This window comes from Phocoena phocoena, chromosome 14, assembly GCF_963924675.1.
Source record: "Phocoena phocoena chromosome 14, mPhoPho1.1, whole genome shotgun sequence".
Classification (NCBI taxonomy): domain Eukaryota; kingdom Metazoa; phylum Chordata; class Mammalia; order Artiodactyla; family Phocoenidae; genus Phocoena; species Phocoena phocoena.
This window is the reverse complement of record NC_089232.1, coordinates 67384998-67406077: the sequence shown is the minus strand read 5'-3', so window position 1 is coordinate 67406077 and position 21080 is coordinate 67384998. Positions and strand designations below refer to the sequence as shown.

Here is a 21080-nt window from a genome sequence, read left to right as displayed (position 1 = left end):
CTTTAGTCTGCTCGGGACCAAATTCGGAGCCCACTGAGGCATGAAACATGGATGCACACCTGTAGGTCCATGTGTGCCAGGCTGGGGACCCACACACCGCATTCCTTGGCTGAGCCTTTGTCCGTGATTGTGTTTCCTTTCAGCCACCGAAACCCCTTAGTCTGGAAGTGCACTGCCGAGCACCTCTCGGTCGTCCTGGAGCAGATAGGCGCCGAGAGGCTTCTCTCAGGCACCAGAGAGAGCACAGACATGCTGGTGCACAACCTGGTGAGGCTGGCCCAGGACTCCAACCAGGACACCAGGTAATGCAGGGCCAGGGTCCTGGGGATGGCTGACCTGGCCAGCCCAGGGCAGACAAGGCAACCAGCCAGCCTCGAGGGCTCAGGCCCAAGTAGCTCAGCTTCCCCGGGGCCACTCGGAAGGACAGTCGGTGGACGAAGCTGTGTCCTTTCCCTGCAGCTTTCGTCCCACCTCTCCACACCGCCACAGCCGGGCCCGCTCAGGGAATGGCCACTACCCCCCGCCCCTGGCTCTCCTTTCTCACCTTCCACTCCCTCTCTAGCCATTGCAATCTTGCTCTAGTTCCTGTCCCAGCCCAGCTCCATTCTCTATGAGGCCATCCATTCATTCAATTTTCCAAGAGATGTTTGATAAGCATTCTTTTCATTACTATGAATATGACTGTGAATAAGAAAAATTAGGCCCCTGCTGTCTTGGAGATTACCTCCTAGTTGGGTAATAAGCAAGTAAATAATTACGACAATTTTAGACACAGATAAGGGGTAAAACAAGATGTAGTAGAGAACTGGGTCAGGACTACTTTAGATTGAGAGTCAGGGGAAATCTTTCTAAGGAGTGACATTTGAGTGGAGAACTGATTGGGTAGTAGGACCCAGCTCTTTGAGGGTCTGGGGTACAAGAGTCACAGCCAAGGAAGATAGTACAGAGGCTCCCGGGTGGGATAAGCTTGCTGTTTAATGAAGAGAAAGGCGAGCCTTTGTGGAGCACCGTGAGTGAGGGGAGTGGCAGGCGATGAGACGGAGAGGGCAAGGCCAGGCCCGGGGTGGGGGCCTCGCAGGCCCTGGTCAGGAGCTGGGATTCCAGTTTGGGTGTGACCGGAAGCACTGGAGGATGTTTTCAGTAGGAGTGTGAGGCAGTGTTAGATGGTTTTAAGCAGGAGAGTGATAGGATCTGATTAACTGTCTTTAAAACCTGGGGTTGGGGTGCAGTTAATCACACTCCCCGGTTCATGGCGTGTTATCACCACGTCTAGGGCCCCCAGCACGCTCGGTACAGCTCCAGAGGGCACGTCCACACTGCGTTCTGTGTTGTGTCTGAGGCAGTGCCTTCGTGTGGTGTGTCCGTGCAGTGCAGCCCTGGAGGGATGCAATGCACAGGATGCCTCCCACCCTGCCCAGTGCACTCCCACGGTGCTGTACCTCCGTCCTTGTAAGTGGCCCCTGACAGAGCCCAGGAGGATCTCTTTGGGAATTTGCCCAGAGCGCGAGTGAGGTCAGGGCCGTGTTCACTCAGGCCGCCCAGGCATCGCCGGGAGCCCTCACGCACGCGGGGCCCCTCCGCCTCCCTCCTGAGTGCCGAGACGAATACATCCTTACAACATTGCAGTTTCTGGATTTCACATTTTTATCCATCTGATGGGGAAAAGTTCTAGCTCATGGCTGTTTCCGAATACTCTTTTTCCCCTCCCTGATTACTAACAAGTTTGAGTGCTTCTTTATATGTTTGCTAGCCTTTTGATTCAAAAAAACATCTCTTTATTCTGTTCCTCCTACAACATAATGTTAGGCTTTGGGAAATTCGATGGAGAGGAAGAAGGCCTAGACAAAACAGAACTTTTTTATACTTGGAACTTGCTGTCTCTGTAGGACCCTGTTTGGGGATTTTCTGCCTCTCCATTCTACCTCTCCAGGAATCAGCCCATGAAGATAGCACAGAGATTCTCTTTATCGGACCCACTACTGTTGAACTATCCTCTATCTGTCCTCTTTCTTAGAGGGGGCAGCAAGACAATTTTGGTCTTACTACAGTATTCTCCAAAATAATTTGTATATGCCTCAAACCCTTCCTATATCATTAAGGATCCAGGCTTTTGAAAACCAGGTCAGGAAGAGACAACCCCTCAACCCTAGTATCTATTGTTAAATCCCTTCCTTGACTCACTGACCAGTGAAGGGGCTGGATGACTAAAGTTAAAAAAAAAAAGATTGGACATTTCAGGGGAGACTAATCATGAAAATATTGCCCTGTGCACCAGATTTAATGATCCCCAAGCTTTCCTCCTGGCTTTCAAGCTGATGGGTGATCTGATCTGGGAAAGAGCGATTAACAATTTTGGCAGCTTTCTCATTTTTTAGAAAATACTCCCTTTGGTTACCTCATAAACAAAAATTATTTATAAAAAAAACAACAAACAAAAAACATCTCTGACTACTTACTGGAGGATTGATGGTGGGGGAGGGGGCCAGGATGGAGAAGGGATGCCAGGCAGATGGCTACCCTGGAGTCTCAGCAAGAGGTGCTGGAGGCTGCAGCAGGGGGAGGAGGGGTGGAGTGGGGTATAGTTTGAAGGCATAGCTGAGAGCAGTTGGGTGCTGAGGATTTCAAAGAGGAATCAAAGATGATGCTTAGGTTTTTAAACTGAACAACTGGGTGAATGATAGTGCCATTTACTGGCAGGAAGACTATTGTCAGGGAAGTAAAAGGTTTTGGTTGGCTGGTTCTTCATTGTTGGTGGGGGGATGGGTGTTAAGATCCAACATCTCTCCAGATCTAAACCCCTCTCCATTCCGACCCTCTCTCTCACACTGGATGGCGTTGACGGCACTTCATTTTCCTTCTTGAACCTTATGCTTCCGGCTTGCGTGGTACCACATTCCCTGGTTTTCCTCGTTCCTCTGTGCCTTTCTCCCCCGCCTGCCTGCACCCCGATGCCCGTGGCTGCAGGAGTGTCTTCATCCTCGTACCCCTCTTGCAGCCTTCTCTGAGTGGTGCCATCACTTCCAGTGGCTCCAACCACAGCAAACTCTGATGCTTCCCCGTGTCTCCCTCCAGGCCAGCCCTTCTCTGAGCATCTGTCCCATCTCTCTGATGCCCCCACAGGACCCATCACCGGGATGTCCCACTGTCATCGTCAGTGCAAACTGTCCCTAAATGCGCTCATTGCCTTCTCTTAAAGCCTGCTTCTCTGGCTATGTTCCCTCTCTTATGAAAGTCACTATTATTTACCAAGTCATCTAGATGCAGAATGGGGAATTTCATACTTCATTTTCCCCCTCCACATTTTAATATCTTAGAATCCGAGGCATCTCACAGCTGCTGGTGGCCAGGCAGCAGTTATGACTTGGGCTTTACTATCTATACAGTTGCAAACTTGATCGTTGTAGCTCATTGTATAAATGTTTGAATTACAGTTTGCATTGTAGGAACTACATTATGAGCCTTTCTTGGCTGCTTAGACTTTTATATTTATTTAAGGAGTCACTGTGGAGAATTGTTGGGTTCAATCGCGTTTAAAATGTCTTAGAAATATTACATTATTATTTGGCATTGAAATGAAGCGTTACCCTATATGAGAAAAGGCATGGAAATAGAGCGATGGGACATAAATTCGATATTAACGCAAATATTCATCACTGAAAGAATGACCCAAATTCCACAGTTTCTTACAAAGCAACCAACAAGTACTTTATCCAACCTAAGGAAGGAAGGACACTTCCCACAAAAGTGTCACTTCTGTTTCTGAGATAGCATGCAAAAGGATGGCTTTCGCACACGGGGCTGTGTCACTGAAGGCAGTGGAAATCACCAGTGTCTTCTTTTTCTGTTTTTCCTTAGTGGAAAATAAATTAATGGTGCATTTTACAACCAGTGGAGGTTTAGGTTGAGTGAAGTATGGTAATTCTAGATGCTTTGGGCTTCCCCTCCAATCACCCACCAAGTCCTACAATTTCATCTTCTTTAGCAGCTCTTGAATCTGATCGTCCCTACTTACCCCCACCCTCCTGCCTATGTCAGGCCTTCGTCATCTTTTGCCTGGACTATTATAATGGCCTCCTAACGGGTCTCCCGGCCCCGACCCTTGTCCCCAAAGATCCATCCTCCACAGTGCTGCCTGAGACATTTTGACTTCAGTGCAAATCTGATCATTTCTCAGCTTCCCATTGCCTGCAGCCTAAAGCCCAACTCCTTCACATCTCCCTAAATTGAGTCCTATCTTCTTCTCTAGCCTATTCTCTCCCTGAGACCAGTCCCTGCCGACTGTTCTCCAACCACACACCTATAGACCTATCAGACTGTCTTTTGGACGCTGGGATGTCTCCCTCCTCCACTTACTCCTTAATCCCATCCCACTTGTGAACTCCTACTCATCTTTTGAGTCCCAACCCAAGGTCACCTCTTCAGTGAAGCCCTCCTTGATGCCCCCACCTTGCCCACCACTGTTTATCAGACAGAGTTGACCACTCCCCCGCTATACTGCCCCATTGCACACTTCCTCAGACTTCTAAATGTCTCATGCTAGAAAAATGTTAATACACTTTGGTATAGTCATCTAACAGAATATTATTTAGCCATTGAAGAGGATGATGTGGGAAGATGATTAATGGTAAAGTGAAAAAACCTGGGTAAATATTGTTTATATATTCTGATATCAATGAAAATGTATATATGCTTGGAAAAAAGACTATAAGAAAATATGTACAAATTTAAGTGGTTTTCTCTTGGTAATGAGATTATGGTTGTTTATTCTTTCATGAATCTAGTTCTTAACTGGGTGGGGATTACTGTCATAATGAGAAAAAGTATTAAAAATTCTCTTACTGCAATTAGAAGAATTATGTAAAGCAAATTTATATTGCATTTCTGTGGTTGTTTTCCATCCTGCTCTTTCTCCAACGGCAGGTTTTATGGCCGGAAGATGGTGAATATCTTAATGTCAAAAACAAGGTTTGATGCATTTCCGAAGCAGTCCCTCCCATCCCACGACTTGCAGAAGGTCATGACAGCTATTAAACAGTGGGTGAGTCAGCAGTCAGCGAGGTGTGAGCTGGTCTGGGGCGGGAATCAGAGCTGAGCCCGGCAGCTCGCAGCCCTCACACTGGTCAGCGGAGGGGGGCGTGCACTCCAGAGGCTTTGATTTCATCCACGACTCCTGACGGGTGGAATTTCCTTCCTGGTGCTCAGACCTGCTTCTGCCTCTCACTGCCTGTGTCTCTTGAGCCTCCCTGGGCCTCTTTGCCTCCACCTTTTAAGTGGGGATCTTGATCCGTGACCCGATTATCAGTGCTCTGGAAGACTCCCCTGTGCCCTCGCAGGTGGAACAGGTTATTCCTCTTGTTTCGGTCTAGACTGGAGTGTCTGGCCGTTCCCCATAGGGCCACCCCTTTTGGTTCATGTTCTGTGTGTATTTTTCAAGGGAATAGAAGATGGTGATGAACTTCCATCTGCCAAAGGCCGCAAGGTGTCGAGGAGTCTGTGGTGTGTGAGAATGGGCTGTCCGGCAAGGATGGGTACAGTAGCTCTTGTCTCCCTGGGGCTCCCCATCCAAGACTGCTGATGGAGATGTTCTGCTTGGCCCGGGCCCGCCGTGGTGGCCCTGGGGGGAGGGGTGTGCATCTGGGCTGTGACTGAGACCTAGTTGGGTCAGCAGGACTCATGGGTAAATTTATGGGAAGGGTTCCCTCACCCAGATCTTGGGGAGAGCAAATGCTGGGCTCAGGAGCATCTGCTGGTAGAGATGGGCTCCTGCAGTCTTGGCCGTGTAGGTGCTGTTTAAGTGGGATGGGTTGTTGGTCAGCCTTTTTGTGTGAGCTCAGAGTTTCTCCATTCACTTAGAGCAGCAGGGCCTTTCCCCATCGGAGTGGCCGGCCTGGGACTAATTTAGAGGCAGAGGTGGAATCAAGGCGGATGAGAAGGAATGGGCCAAGGGGCTAGAGGGTGGGCATTAGGAGGGGTTAGAAATCCAACAGGAATCTGACAGTCACTCCTGTGCCCAAAACTTAAGACCCTTCTGCGATGTCCCAGGAGGAACATGTGTAGACTCCTAAGCTGGGCCCCCAGGGAAGCCCCCTGCCCACCTCTTCTAGAGTATTTCCTGCTCTCTCTCCCACGCATGCTCTCTCAGCTCACGTTCCCTGCGTTCTCTCTCACACCTGTGCCTTTCCCTATGCTGTGCCATCTGTACCGGAACATGCCTATTTACCCTACAAGATGTGGCTCACCTGTCACCTTCTCCCAGAAGCTCTCTCTGACTCTCTGCCCTCATGTCCTCCGGTTGGGCCGGTTGCCCCCCTCCTTCAGTCCTCTGTCTCCCATTGGTCTGTGAGCTCCTGAGGGCAAAGTCCACATCTCTCATCTCATTATTCTCAGTGTCTGGCACTTCTCTTGGAACTCAGTAGGCAAAGAGCGTGGAATGTAGGGATGAATGTCAGAATGATGTGGGGCTCTATTGGGTGGGACCCGGGTGTAGGGCATGAGCTCAGAGACCCAGGTCTGAGTTGGCAGTGGGCGGTTGGAGTTCTGTGTGAAGCAGCTCCCATGCTGGCTGAAACAGGCCAGGGGAAATGATGGGCATGTGGTCCCAGTGTAAGACAACAGAGCTTCCTAACATTTCCCTAGTTCTGGAGGAGTATAAGTAGAGCCTAGGCAGCCAGGGCTCGGGATACAGGCTCCTGGTAAGACCTTCCCCCACTCTTAGGTTAAATTGTGCCAGTCATCCTTCCATGAATTTCCACCCCCTCAGTCCAAGCTCCCTCACCCCATTCTTTTTTTCTTTTTTAAAAAAATTTATTTATTTATTAATTTATTTAATTTTTGCTGCGTTGGGTCTTCGCTGCTGCGCGTGGGCTTTCTCTAGTTGCAGCGAGCGGGGGCTACTCTTCATTGCGGGGCGCAGGCTTCTCATTGTGGTGGCTCCTCTTGTTTCAGAGCACAGGCTCTAGGCGTACAGGCTTCAGTAGTTGTGGCTCACGGGATCTAGAGCGCAGGCTCAGTAGTTGTGGTGCACGGGCTTGGTTGCTCCCCGGCATGTGGGATCTTCCCGGACCAGGGCTCGAACCCGTGTCCCCTGCATTGGCAGGTGGATTCTTAACCACTGTGCCACCAGGGAAGTCCCCCTCACCCGATTCTTAACATAGCTTCTGAAAAGAGGAAAAAAAGGTAGAAAGAGAGAGCCCTGCCGCCTGATAAGGGGATAGAGCTCTAGGCAACCGAACTGTTGCTCCCTGAGGAAAAAGCATTTCCAGAGTTCCCAAGGCCTGAGTCCCCAAGCGGCAGGTAGAGGGGAAGCTGGGGTGGACTACGTTGCAAGTGAAACTCTTGTTTCAGCCCCACCTGTCTTTGGGGCTTGTGCATGGGACAGGAGATGTGTCCATCCCCTGGGGCTGCCCAGATCAGACGCTCCTTCCACGTAGGCTCAGCTCCAGTGGCCCGCGGCTGGCAGGGCTGTGCTCCTCCACGCGGGGTGGCTTGGAGATGGCGGAGCAGCTGCGGGAGCTGACACGGCTGCTGGAGGCCGAGGAGTACCAGTCTCGGATGGAAGGCGTGGAGCGGCTCCTTGAGCACTGCAAGGCCAAGTCAGAGCTCATCACCGCCAACCTGGTCCAGGTGAGTGCTGCCCCGTCTCTGCCCTGTCTTCCCCTGGTGGGTGCAACTTTGGAAAACTCGGGACAGGGTTGGACATTGCGCCAGACATCGCTTCAGGGTAAAGGGAGCCTGACAAGCACTTGCTATCCAATTGCCACGGTAATGCCATAAGACTATCTGGAAGTGGCCAATTGGGCAAGGGCATCGCCTCCTGCTGGGTGCGCTGGGACCACTCAGAGATGTCCTGGGTGTCTTTCATCTTCCCAGCAGTTTTACAGGGAGGAGGGCAGAGGTGCAGGATGCTGCAGCTAAGGGCGACTCCTGATCCAGCTACACACGTGAGGTTTTGGGGGCAGAACATGTGGCTCGGAGTAAGCACAGGCTTTCACAGGCTGGAAATGAGGGCAGATGCCTGCTACTTCCAGAAGTGAGGCTGCTGACACTCTACATAGAAGAGTAGTTAAGACACAGGCTTCAAGTTTCTTACTAGCTGTGTGATCTGGGCAAGTCATTTAACCTTTGTCAGACTCAGTTTTTGTTTTGGTGTTTTTTTTTTTTTTTTTGCGGTACGCGGGCCTCTCACTGTTGCGGCCTCTCCCGTTGCAGAGCACAGGCTCCGGACGCGCAGGCTCAGCGGCCGTGGCTCACGGGCCCAGCCGCTCCGCGGCACGTGGGATCCTCCCAGACCAGGGCACGAACCTGTGTCCCCTGCATCGGCAGGTGGACTCTCAACCACTCCACCACCACGGAAGCCCTTTTATTTTTAAAAATGGTAAACTGAGGACGAGAACACGTGCCTCATGGGTCGTTAAGATCACTCCATGAGCGAGTGCAGAGTACCCAACAAGATGCTCTACACCGTACACCCTTTGCACTCGAGTACTCAGTGTACAGTCATTTCCCCTCTTGTCCTCCTCCCCTTTCAGAGGTGAGCTCTTCTTCGTCACTGGGAATGTTCTGGCACAGGCTGGATGGCCCCTGCCAGGGATGCAGGAGGAGTACCCTCCAAGGGCAGTTAGTTGGACTGTGGGACTCCTGCCCAGACTGGGTTCCCATGGGCTCTTGGTTTCTGTTCCCTCAACAGGTCTTTGATGCTTTTACCCCAAGGCTTCAGGATTCCAACAAGAAAGTGAACCAGTGGGCGCTGGAGTCCCTCTCCAGGATGATACCCCTCCTGAGAGAGAGCTTACAGCCCGTGCTGCTCTCCATCATCATTGCTGTAGCAGATAACCTCAACTCCAAGAACGCAGGAATTTACACTGCTGCGGCGACGGTGCTGGATGGAATGATTGAGAGTCTGGGTGACCTGCCCACAGCCCCTGCTTGGCTCTGGTAGGCAGCTGGCTCCCTCCTTTGTCCCTCCGTAGGGTTAGGGTTGGACATTCCCACCTTCCCTGCTTGGGAATCAGCAGAGCAGTGAAAGGCACTGATTGGCTCTCAGGCCAAATATTTCCCCAGAGGTTGTGTAGGGCAGGGGTGGGCAGCCCAGGGCCTCCCAGGTTCTTGGTTGGCAGGCTTTTCCATGGGACGTCCACCTGTTAGAAGTGGAGGAGATGTGGAGAATATCTAGTCTTGCCTCCTCGTGGTACAGGTGATGGAAATGACTCACCCCAGGTCACACAGCACCACAGTGAGTGGGCCAACAGGGCACTTATGGGAAAACAGATCACGATTGCCAAGAAGGACCTAGGAGGAGTTGTCAAATTTTTTCAGTTGTAGAGATGGTAGCAGGGGATGTGGCTTGTATGGGGACCAGGCAGGATGCTGGTGAGACAGTAGGGCAAGCCTGTTGGAGAGGACAAAGGTGGCTACCTTTGTTGTCTGACATGGGAGTCAAGCTGGGACCCATTGGCTTTTTGAGCATGGAATGAATGAGGGTTGCCTTTTAGGAAGACTGGGGCCAGGGCTTGGGGTGGGAGGGATTTGGGGTGAGGGGTGGAGAGTGAGGGTGGAGTGGAGGCTTGGGGGAGAAATGAAAAGAACAAAAAGGCGGGAGCTATGGGAGAGACATCAGGAAAGGCAGGAGCTCCTCTGTTCCTTATGTGCTTTGCAGTAGCACATCTTGGTTCTTGAACATTAGGTGGAAATCTTGGTGCATCTACTGATACTTCTGTTATCCATTCCTTTCGTAGATGATTAGATGGTGATCTAATTTGGTGTATCTAGTACACAGACTGAAGTGCAAGTTTGAAACCTCCGATGTGTGAGAACGTAGTACATGATAGACGTATGTTCAGACCAGTAGAACCACGAGTTTTCACAACCTAATCTTGCCTTGCTGTGAGGAAATGTATGATCTGAGAACCGCTGTTGGCCTTGTTGCCATATGTCCCGATGAACACAGAGCAACGTCCTGCCTCTAGGACGCGCCGAGCATCCCCGTGGTGCGGCTGGAAACACTGCCTGGCGCACCCACCCCTCCTCCCCATACTGCACCCTGGCCTGAGTGCAGCTCCCTGGGGCTGGGACAGCAGCTGTGTCCTTGGCTGGAGCCTCCAGGAGACGTTTCAGTTACAAATCAAAGGTCTGGTCAGGCCCTTCTCCGCCTGTCGAGATCATAAATATTGTCAATTTCCTCTCTTCATCTCAGAGGGAATTTGTGATTTGCTGAGTGTGTTGCTGTAGAACAAACAAAATAAATCCAGCTCTAAATCACGGCTTGTTCTCGGCGCTGCTCTGGGTAAGTGAGATTGCTGTTGCCAACAACCAAGGCTCTTGGTAAATCACCGCGGGCCCTATATTTATTGGGAAAACCTGCATCAAACAAAATAGGCTTTAGCTATTTGAAGAAGCTAAGCACCCTTGTCTGGCGAGAGGAGCTTTTAACTCTTCCCCCTCCAGGTGTTTTAGTTTCCCCTTTTTGCCTTTGAGTCGGCCTCCTTCTGCACGCTGGAGCCTTGGAACTTTGGGCTGCAGAATCTGGTTTCTCACACTGTCGCAAGACTCGGATCCCCTCTGCGTGGGGCCCTGCTGTTTCCGTTTGGGCTGGACACCCTGGAAAGGGGGCCTGGGGATGGCCTGTTTCTGTGATTTGGCCACACCTCGAGGCAGGTTGCAGCAACCAGGAAGATGCCTATACCTCTCCTTTCCTCCTGGGACAGGGTCTCCTTGGGGATGGCTGACGATGCTCCTTCTGGCCCATCAGCCGGAGGATTTGGTGCGGGGAGAATGGAGGCAGGTGAGAGGGGCACTGCCCTTCTCTCTAATCCTTAGGTCAGTGCTAGGCTGGAATGGAATGGGGTCAAAGGGATGGATGGAGCCCACTAACCCCCTGGCACAAGGCTCCAGAGTGTCACGTCCAGGGTGTTGGCTCCAAGTAATTTGAGCAGGCGTGGTCAAGGGCTTTGCTGTGAGCCATACTCTCTCAACCCAATCAGCTACGTTGCTTTTGGAAGTGTTCTTAACTGTGACGTAATGAGCCAGCTTCTAAATCCGTGAAGGTCAGAACTGAGGGATTAGGTTGCCAATGAGAATTCATCACTGTCAGGGAGTACCAGGGGTGGAATCAAGCTCTCCCAGGGAATGGTTCTCTTCTGCCTGGAATGGTCTAGGCCTGGCCTGCAGAGGGAAAAACAGATGCAAGTAATGAAATTTCCCACTGTCCCAGGGGACTAGGTGGTGGACACAGAGGCTGGGGCGGGTGTGACAGGAGAGAAGGGTGTACATCTTCCTTCCCATATCACCCAGACTGAGCCCGGGCAGCTCTAGTCGACCTTTAGCACCCAGAGGCCCCTCCTGGAAGTGGCGTGGAGCCCTTCGAGCAGCGGGAGCTTTCTCCCAAGCCGGATTCTTCGTGCCTCAGGAGGGATTCTGGGCTCCAGGCTGGAGAGGAGCTGTGAAGTGCTGTGAAATAAATGTGTGGAAAGTCACAGCTTGTTACTGTTTGTTTCCTGCTCAACGGGGGCCAAGGAGGTCAAGAACACAGGTGAGGCAGGCCGTTTTCTGGCACAAAGTCCAGATCGCACAGCCAAACTGGGAGGTTGGTCTTCTTAGGTGACCTCTTGATTCTGGAATTGGGTGACAAAATCCACGCATCAGCCACCACATCTCTCCCAGTCCCTTCTTTTTCCCTAGGGTGAGTGGGGCGGTGATGTGCTGGTTGACAGAACAGGTGGGATTTCTGCCCATGTCCCCTTTTGGGGGACAGTAAAAAAGGAGACGTTGGGAGCCTTGTTCCCTGACCTCTGCCCTCTGTCACTGCCTGCCTTAAGGCCTCTCTGGGGCTGAGTCTGGAGGGGCACCCTTTCTACTCCTCACCGAGACCCTCTGATTTCAGGGGAGTTGTTCCAGGGGTCAAGGCAGTTCCTCAGCAGACTGGCTGGTTCTGTCTTTGGGCTCTGTTACCTGGTTAGTTACAGAAGAAACTTCACTAATTAAAGCATCAGGCTGCTGACAGCTCACCGCACTCCTGGTTAGACTGAATGCCGGAAAGAGTTCTCTCAATGTGGTGCAGCCCCTGGCCGGTGCTGGAGGGAGCAGATAAACTCAGAAATGGGCAGCTTCAGATCTACAATACTTCTGCTCTTTTGCTCTGACTTTATTTAGTTTTTTATTATTATTTTTTAAAAATAAATTTACTTATTTATTTATTTTTGGCTGCGTTGGGTCTTCGTTGCTGCGCGTGGGCTTCCTCTAGTTGCTGTGAGGAGGGGGCTACCCTTCGTTGCGGTGAGCGGGCTTCTCATTGCGGTGGCTTCTCTTGTTGCGGAGCATGGGCTCTAGGTGTGTGGGCTTCAGTAGTTGTGGCACGTGGGCTCAGTAGTTGCGGCACACGGGCTTAGTTGCTCCGCAGCATGTGGGATCTTCCTGGACCAGGGCTCGAACCCATGTCCCCTGCATTGGCAGGTGGATTCTTAACCACTGCGCCACCAGGGAAGCCCCTGTAAATACAATTTTGACTTTGCTCCTTTCATTTAATACCACCCAGTTTCCCATGCTGTTACATAGTCTTTCTAGTTAACTTAAATATATTAATATAAACTTTATTTTCCTCCACTGTAAAAGTCATACTTATTAATTATTGAGAAAGTGAAAAATAGGAAGCCTTCGGAAGGAAAAAACCTTACAGTCCCAACTCCACAAAGAAACCATTATTAACATTTAGCATGTTTTATGTTAGGTATTTTTTTTCTGTGCGTCTTTGTGTATAGTGTCATGATAATATTACACATTTAAATTTGCATCCTTCTTTAGAAAAAGCAGGGTGTGAGCATTGTATATAATTACACACTTGAGTCACTTTTAACAGTTCCGTCATGCGCTATGGCACAGCCTGTACTTTTCTGTTTCAGGGGATCTTTCCCAGTTTTCCTGCAATGAGCAGACCCAGTTTTCCCGGCCACGGAGAATGTGTCTGTGACATGTTATAACTCACTGTGTCTTGTGCTTATTGTTGGGGGCCCGGTTTGACTGCAGTGTCTTCGCTGCCACTGTCCATGTAGCACGCTTCTTATGTTTTCTTAAAAGCTCTTCTCTGGCTTCCCGGTAGCCTGGGGATGACGTGGCTCAGTGACCTTGGGCTTTGGCTGAATAGAACAGGTGAGAGGCCCGCTAGACCTCAGCCCCACTGTGGGGAGGGGAGGCTAGGTCCAGGGAGGCCAAGGTGTCTGGCTTGCCAGCCCGTGGCTATTTTCTCTATATTGAAGGGCTTTGCTTGCCCCTTTGCGTGGGCAGCACCAAAGCCAGTGTGGCTTCCTTGTGGTGTGGAAGAGAAGCCTATGAAAACCCTGGGCTAGGTTAACAGAGCAGGATTTTTAAGTTTTTGAAAGTTAGATTCCAGCCTCTGAATTGGACGCCCTACCGTGAAGGCTGCTGGGCTTTCAGAGTATTTTAGGTAATAATAGTAATAGTAGCCACAATAACTGATACTTGCATAGTAATTGTCTGCCCAAGGCGCTATCCTAAGCAGTTCTATGAGGAAGGTACTAGTATTATCCCTGTTTTACAGACGGGTAGACTGTGGTTTAGAGAGGGTAAGTGACTTGTCCAACGTCACACAGTAAAACACGGAAGATCCAGGCGATCTGGACCCAGAGTCCACCCCCTTAGCTGCTGTCTCATTAAACGTGGGTGTGACCTGAAAGGTGAGCCATCACTATGGAAGTAGTCAGAGGCAGACAGGCAGCTCCTCGGGGTGGTGTCTGGGGTTTATAGACCAGTTTGGGCCAACTTAGTGTCTCTGCTTCAACATTGCCTTGTTCGCCATAAGCATTTATTGGGCACCTGTTGTGTGCCTGGGAGCATGGCCTGGCACAGATGTCTGCTGGATGTGCATTTTCAAGTATCCCCCAGGTTCTTCACTTCTCTCAGGCTCTGGGAGGCCATGCCAGTGGCCAGGAGAGGGGAGGTCTAGCGGCGCCCAGAGAGTGTCCTGGACTGAGTGTTGATGGGGGAGAGCAAGGAGGGAGAAGTCCTTGTTCTCAGAGGTGAGCTCATGGCTGATGATGGGGGTGGGACAAACAGAAGCACCTGGAAACAATAATGCAGGTGATGCTGATATAGAAATCTCTTCTTACACATTTACAGGTTTACCAGGACACCCTGAGACCACTTCTTGCTAACTGAAATATTCTAGAGTCTGGCCTCTATTTTATCTCCCAGAACAAATTATTTTAAAGACTCTGGACTTATGGATGGAGCTTTTGCAAGCTGCAGAGATGTACATGTGTACATTTTCTGCTCTATACTTCTGACGGGTCTCAGCAGGAGAGCAAGGGAAGTAGGAGTTAGCTCTTAACTAGAATGGTTTCCTGATGGGAAAAACAAAGCTTTGCTTGTACATCTCTGGGGATGCTGGGGCTCTGTGCTGAGGTATGGAAGGTGCTCAGAGAAGGTGGAACCTGCCTGGAAAGACTTCCTTAGGCAGGTTGCTAATCTCTGTCCGCTGCAAAGAGAAATCTGGCCTTGAGATGGTCAGCGGCTGGAAGTCCAGGACACACTTGCTGGGGCTGCTGTGGTAACGCGCCTCGCCTCCCAGACAGGCGCAGGAAGGCCCACAGCCGCATCCCTGAGGAATGCATTTTGCTGTTTGCCCACCTCCCATGGAATTCTGCTGTGCCTGCTGTGGTTGCAGATGTTGGGAGCTGGGGATGCTGGGTGCCTCCAGGGGTCATGGAGAGGAAATCCAGGGGTAAAAGGAGATGGGTCCTGCCTTGTTGATTTTCTAGGCTAGCATCCCTTTCTTAGGTGAAGAGTCACTTTCCTCACCTTGCTCGTCCATCTTTTGTGAGGGATGCAGGACTTCAAGCTTAATAGTTTGGGAAACCAGGAGACGTCAGCTGGAACGGGGAAGAAGGAGCAGCTTCTAAATTCGGTAGCTACGGGATCCGGCTGGAGTTGACTTTAGAAATAACAAAGAACGTCAGAGAGCCTCTTTATCCCCACACGTCCCCCAGCCCATTTGCTGGGGTTTCACCATTAGTGGTTCATCTCTAATAAACACTCCTTTAAGATCCCAGTGGAGAAGAGCTCGGGGCCACAGCCTTCACCCATGGGTGTGGCTGGGTACAGGAGAGCTGGGCTCCTGGGGCAGTGTGGCTGGAGTGCTCGCTGTAGGGGTGCTGGGAGGTTATAAACAAACTATTGAGAGATCATATGCGCTCCCCCACCCTAACCTGCACATTCCCTCCTCTGACCCTGCCAGAGCCAGCCAGGGGCTTCTGCTCCTGACAGGGTGACCAGCCATCCGGGTTTACCAGGGTTGTGGGGCTTTCGGTGCTAAAATGGGGAAGGTCCTGGGCAGACTGAGACGTGCTGGTCACCCTAGCTCCAGAACCCCAGGCCCTTGCTTACGTGAGCATGGAGCCTCCCACCGTGTTAGAGTTCACGTTCAAGCGTCTGTCTCCTCCGCCAAGGAGTCTCTTGAGGGGGACGAGGAGCAGAAAGACCAGGTCTTATTTAGTTCTCAGCTCCATGCTTATTATTTAGAGGGTATCAGTAAATGTTCAGCGTGGAGATAACCGGCCATCTGGTAGTGGGTACGTTCTATTGGTTAGTGCCCAAGTTCGGGCTTTGAGGAGAGCCGTGATTTCTGAATTCCAATCCTAGCCCTTTACTGGCCTTTGGTATAATTGTGTCTCAGTGCCTCAGTTTCCCCTAAAACTGTATCTCTATATCCACATCTACATCAATTCATCCATCTATCTCTATATATCATTCACCTATCTGTTATCTATCATCTACAGCTTTCGTATATAATACTTCATCTATCATCTACCTATTATCTATATCTATCACCTACTTGTCTGTCTACCTACCTCTCGATTATTTAGCTATTTCTATCTCATCTATCAATCGTGCACCTGTCATCAATCATCTATATCTACCTATTGATCGGTCTATCGATCTACCTACCTCCTTTGCCCCAAAGCTCACAGCAGTTTTGAGGAAGCACAGACAATATCTATGGATCTATGGGAGTAAATGGGGCCTGTGATAGTGTAACTATCACTGTTCCCCAAACACCCCGTGTACATTCACTTTTTAAAGTGGCCCCATTATAACCTGGAAAAATTAATTCAGCTTCCCAAAGCGGCTCTTCCTTATGTAGGTGCTGCGTGTACCTAGCCCTGAACAGTTGGTGCCTTCGTTCGGGCCACAGCATCATGGCCACTGACATTCTCCGTCTCTTCCAGACAACCTTGGCCTCGTACAAGCGTTTGCTGGGCGGGTGCGTTTCCTGAGTGGCCGCACGGTGCTTGATGTCACAGAACGTCTGTCCGGTGAGCATCCAGCCTCCCAGCCCATCTCTGTTCTTCTCTCCTGGCATGTAGTTGAACCACGTACAAAACTCAGCAAATGATCCCCACAGACCATTTAAAAATTTTGATAATCTGCTTTAAAAAATAATTCCCACATTGCCAGAGACAATCTTTGTTTTTGGTCAAAATGAGGCAGGTCTGTACACAGCCAAAATAGTTTTAAAGAAACTATTATGCATTTCTTCCTCTTTGCAGATGGCGCTTCCACTAGCCCCACAGGGTACCTTTGTGTGAATCAGAAAAATCCACCTCTCTGGGTCAACACCACCTCATGGGTGCCTGGCTGGGTCAGCAGCAGCTCTGTCGCTCTGACCTTGGGCAGGTTACTTAACAGGTTACTGAACTTGCCAAAAGCCTCCTCCCCCATACTAGGAGGGTCCCACCTAGGAAGGAGGCAGGAGGACCCAATCTGTTCTCTACACTCCCAAGGGCCCCCCTAAGATCCACAGGGATCATGCCACCCCCAGCTTACATCCTTGCATGGCTCCCAAGCAGTCTCCAGGATGGTGTCCAGGATCCCCGGAGTGGCCCACAGGTCACTGCCTGGCCTTCTAGGCTCTGCCCCTTTTATTCACCCCCGATGATATGCACTGGGTCATTTACTCCTCATAACAACCCCACAGGAGGGTGTGGGTTCCGTGGTTGTCCCTTTTGTAGAAATAAGAAACACGGAGCTAAGGAAGGTTAAGTGCCTAAGGTCCCTGACGAGTAATCCAGGCTTTGTCTCCGGGAGCTGCGCTGCAGAGCCAAGCCTCAACGTCTGCACAGTGCTGCCCTTCCTTGGGTGGCCCCTGCCTTGGCCTCCTGGGCGCCAGCACGTTGCAGGGGCAGACCTCCCATCCTCTCCCCGTTGCCTGCCCACGGGCAAAGCCCTTCTCACGCTCCTTCCTCCACCGGGGCGGTGCCCACTTGGTCTGGCATCGCCTCCTCTGTCTCCCTTCTCCCTGGCCCTCTGGCCTGAGTTTCGCGTGCCAGCCACAGTCGCTGGCCCAGTCAGGGCCTCCCAGCATTGAGCTCTCTGGGGGTGCTCGGTGCGTGTCGCCTACCCAAGGGCGTCATTCCCGCTCCTCCGCCGCCCCATCTCTTGCTCCTGGCCTTGCCTCTGCGCCCTGGTTCAGTCCTCCCCGTGTCCCTGGAGTGGCCCCTTACTTCCGGTCCAGGTGCCAGATCTGCTCCAAGCAGATGGCGCGAGTGAGGCCAGGATGGGGGCTACGATGCAGCTGCAGTGCCAGGCTGTGGGTGCCTTGGGGTGAGAATGGGGTCACGTAACTGAGACCACCTTGGGTATCAGACAAGGAACTCTTTCCTGTTACTCAAAATCAGCATTCGTTGACTACCTGTCCTCGTACAGGTAATTTATGGGCCCCAGGGGCGAGTGGGTATCCATTTATTCTAAATATTACCCTTCTATTTCCAAGAGACCTCAAAAACAAGAGTTTCTACATAGTTCTGTTGACTCTGTGTCAGCCAGGAACAGGGAAGAAAACTTCAGTTGACGCAAGGCGTGGACTCATAATAGCACAGCTTAACGCAGGAGTAAATCTTTTGCTAATTACTTCAGCTGCCTTTTAAGCTCGATTTTAATGGGTTTTTCCTCGTGATGCCCCCCTACCAGCTCCTGGGCCACCCGCTCCCCGCAGGCAGGTGAATGTGGTCTAAGGGTGGACGTGAGCTTCCTGGGGCCGGGGTGTAGATGCCTCACTGCGGGAGGAGAGAGTCCAGGGGTGAGGCGCCAGGAAGGAGGAGTGGCAGGTTAGGGGCAGGTGGACCCCTCACCATTTGGTGGGGTCAGGGGAGCCCTGCCTGGGCCTGGCTCCTGCGATACTTTTCACCTCCGGTTGCCGCAGAGATTCAGTGGAGGTTTAGGAAACCTTTGATTTAGAGTTGTTCAGTACAGGTGGCTAATCGGATGATTAGTTTTCTTTCTGTTCCCTCTGGCTGCCCCCCTTCCACCTCCCCTTGCCCCTCCCACCCTCCCACCACCCTTGGGGCTGACCAGGTGGCTTTAGGGTTAACTGGGCCCTCCCTTCTTAGCCTTTTTCCAGCACAGGTAACATAACTCTCACCTCTTGGCCCCATTTTATGAAGTTGGCGCAGCTGGCGTTGCTCACTGGGTGCAGTCCCGTCTTCCCAGGAATGAGGACCACCTTGACTTTGGAGGGCTCTGTGTCACCGGGAGCCCCCGGGAAGGCCCCCAGTGTGGGGTATAGGAATCTTGAGGGTATGGCCAGAGAGTCAAGGTACACATTTCATGGGAGATGGCACAGTGAGAGAGTCAGGCTGAGCTGAGGGGGTCCCGGGCCATCCTCTCCGGTTCCCCACTGTCCCAGGCTGGGTCTGAAATCAGAGGGACCCTACAGAGCTCCCGCTGCAAAATATCCTGGCGGGTTGGATGAAGTTAAGATGATGAAGGAAGAACAAATTGGGGGTTTCTCTAAAAATAAAACAAAACTCCAGACCAGCCTCTAAAACGTGGAACTCCAAGAGGTTTGGGGTAGCAAGAGGTGGGAAGAGCGTGGGCTTTAGAGTCAAGGAAGGCTTGGCCTCTGTCCTCTGCTCTTGTTAGCTGTGGGATCTGGGGCCAGCTCCTCGACCCCTGAGTGTTGGTTTCCTCCGCTGTGAAACAGACGAGTGTCCTGCCTCTTGGGTGAGAGTGAAGCGGGGTCACAGATGCATAGCTCTGAGCCCTGGACTCAGGCTCCGGCAGTGTTAGTTTCCCGGGTATGTCTCAGCTCAGGGAACTTTCCAATTTCTTTGTTCCGTAAATAAATCAAGTGCTTCTCTAAGCGTTGTTTGCCTTCACCAGGACTTATCCTTTGGCAGGATGACAGGCTGACTGTCAAGCAAGTATTTGCACGAATGCACGTAGGGTGACGCGGCCAAGGCTGCGGGCCAGAGCAGCCCCTCCGAAGCGGCTTGGGGTTCCCCTCGATGAGGCCTTGACGTTGGAGGGAGCCCTGCAATTACTGTGTGATGAAGAGCCTGCTGGCAGGTTTTAGCCTGTCTCTGGGCTTTCTGGGGTCTAGAGAAGGCAGGGGGCCTGGGGTAACCAGATTTGGGGCGCTCTTCACTGGAATGAAGGGTCTGTGCAGAGCCTGATGGTTTCCAAAGCACGTTCATGCCTCCTGCATCACTGCTGGGCTTATCGTGAGGTGTGGCATCGAAACTGGGGAGGCCGTGCTGGTTTTATCTCCCACTGGCTGTTCTATCTTCCAGAATGCTTCATTTGAGAGTCTCGACCTTTCTTCCTAGTACAAGTTTTCGCTGTGTGAACTCTCCTAGGTGGTAATGCAGATTAAAGCACTACTAGGACCAAGCTACTCTTTGTCACATGCCTACTTGCATAGGCACTTCGCCTACATGTATTATCTAACCTCTAACAGTCTTAAGAGTTTGGTTCAGAATTATTATCCTTACTTTACAGATCGGGCAACAGGCTCAGAAAGGTTGGGTGGCTTTCTCTAGCTCACACAGCTAGTAAATAACAGAGGCAGGATAGCAATCCAGATGCGTCTGCCTCTTTCCTTCGCCCTGGGCCTCAGGGACCAGTTACACTGTCATATGCCCTGAGCCCTCTCACCTTCGCATACCCCTTCCTCTGTAAAAAAAAAATGTTTAAAAGTGTACTTTATGACTGGTTGGTAGGAACACAAATAGAAATCAGGTTGGAGAGCTTCAGACTTTTTTCTTCTGATTTTAAAAGAATTTAAAACATTTCCATGGGCCCCTAAGTGTGTTATGAGCCCTAGGTAGTGCGTCTAATGGATTAGTGGGCCCTGCTGGGTTGCCTGCCTTTTGGGGGACAGAGTTGGTGTCCCCAGAGAAGGCAGTGGGAGAGAGAGAGAGTGCTTGACTCAAGTAACGCTCCCTCTTTTCTGCCTGACAGTGTTGGTGGCCTCAGTTTACCCCCGAAAGCCCCAGGCCGTGGAGCGCCACGTACTTCCGGTCCTCTGGTACTTCCTGAACAACATGATCGGGAACGGCATCCTGCCCGGGCGCGGCGGGAACGTCCGCACGGCCGTCTGCCGGCTGTGCAGGAGCCTCCAGGGGCAGATGGGCTCCCGGCTGCAGGACTTGGCCGCCAGCCAACCAAAGCAAGTCCTCAAAACGCTCCAGGAGCTCTTAGACCCGGAACCCCTGTGAGACAGCCCCAAGGTCACTGACGGGCGGAGGGCACCTGACAGCAAGACAACTGGCAGCTCACGCCCCTTTCATCTGGATTAAAGACAGATCTAGACTGAGCAATCGTTATTTTTATCTTGTTTTATTTTTATGATGGAATAATCTCCTGGTCTACTTTCCCATAGAGTTCCAGATGTACATAGTATATTTTGAGGTAGAAATAAAATAATTACTTATTTTTCTAAGGTTTTATTATCTTGTACTTTTTTAACCCCACAGAATTTTCTAGTAGCTAGGTTTGCGACAAAGAAAACAAAACATGATATGGAAACAACAACCCATGTGCCCATTTTTGGATGAATGGATAAAGATGATGCAGTACACGCATGCACGCGCGTGTGCGCGCGCGCACACACACACACACACACACACACAGGAATATGATAAGCCATAAAAAAGATGAAATCTTGTGACAACACAGATGAAACTTGAGGGTATTACGCTAAGTGAAATAAATCAAATGGAGAAAGACAAATACCATAAGATTTCACTCATATGTGGAATATAAAAGAACAAAAGCAAAAAAACAAAAAAAAC

At 51.1% G+C, this 21080-nt stretch overlaps 1 protein-coding gene across 1 annotated transcript in view; it reads left to right on the top strand.

Annotated features, from left to right (window-relative positions):
• Positions 1-20585, top strand: part of TOGARAM2 (TOG array regulator of axonemal microtubules 2) — a 39965-nt gene extending 19380 nt beyond the window's left edge. The window contains 8 exon segments of the mRNA XM_065890836.1: positions 144-302; positions 4921-5038; positions 5435-5489; positions 5492-5528; positions 7431-7623; positions 8687-8903; positions 16236-16322; positions 20248-20585. Of these exon segments, the coding sequence (XP_065746908.1) occupies positions 144-302; positions 4921-5038; positions 5435-5489; positions 5492-5528; positions 7431-7623; positions 8687-8903; positions 16236-16322; positions 20248-20585 (1204 nt within the window).
• Positions 20586-21080: the final 495 nt, after the last annotated feature.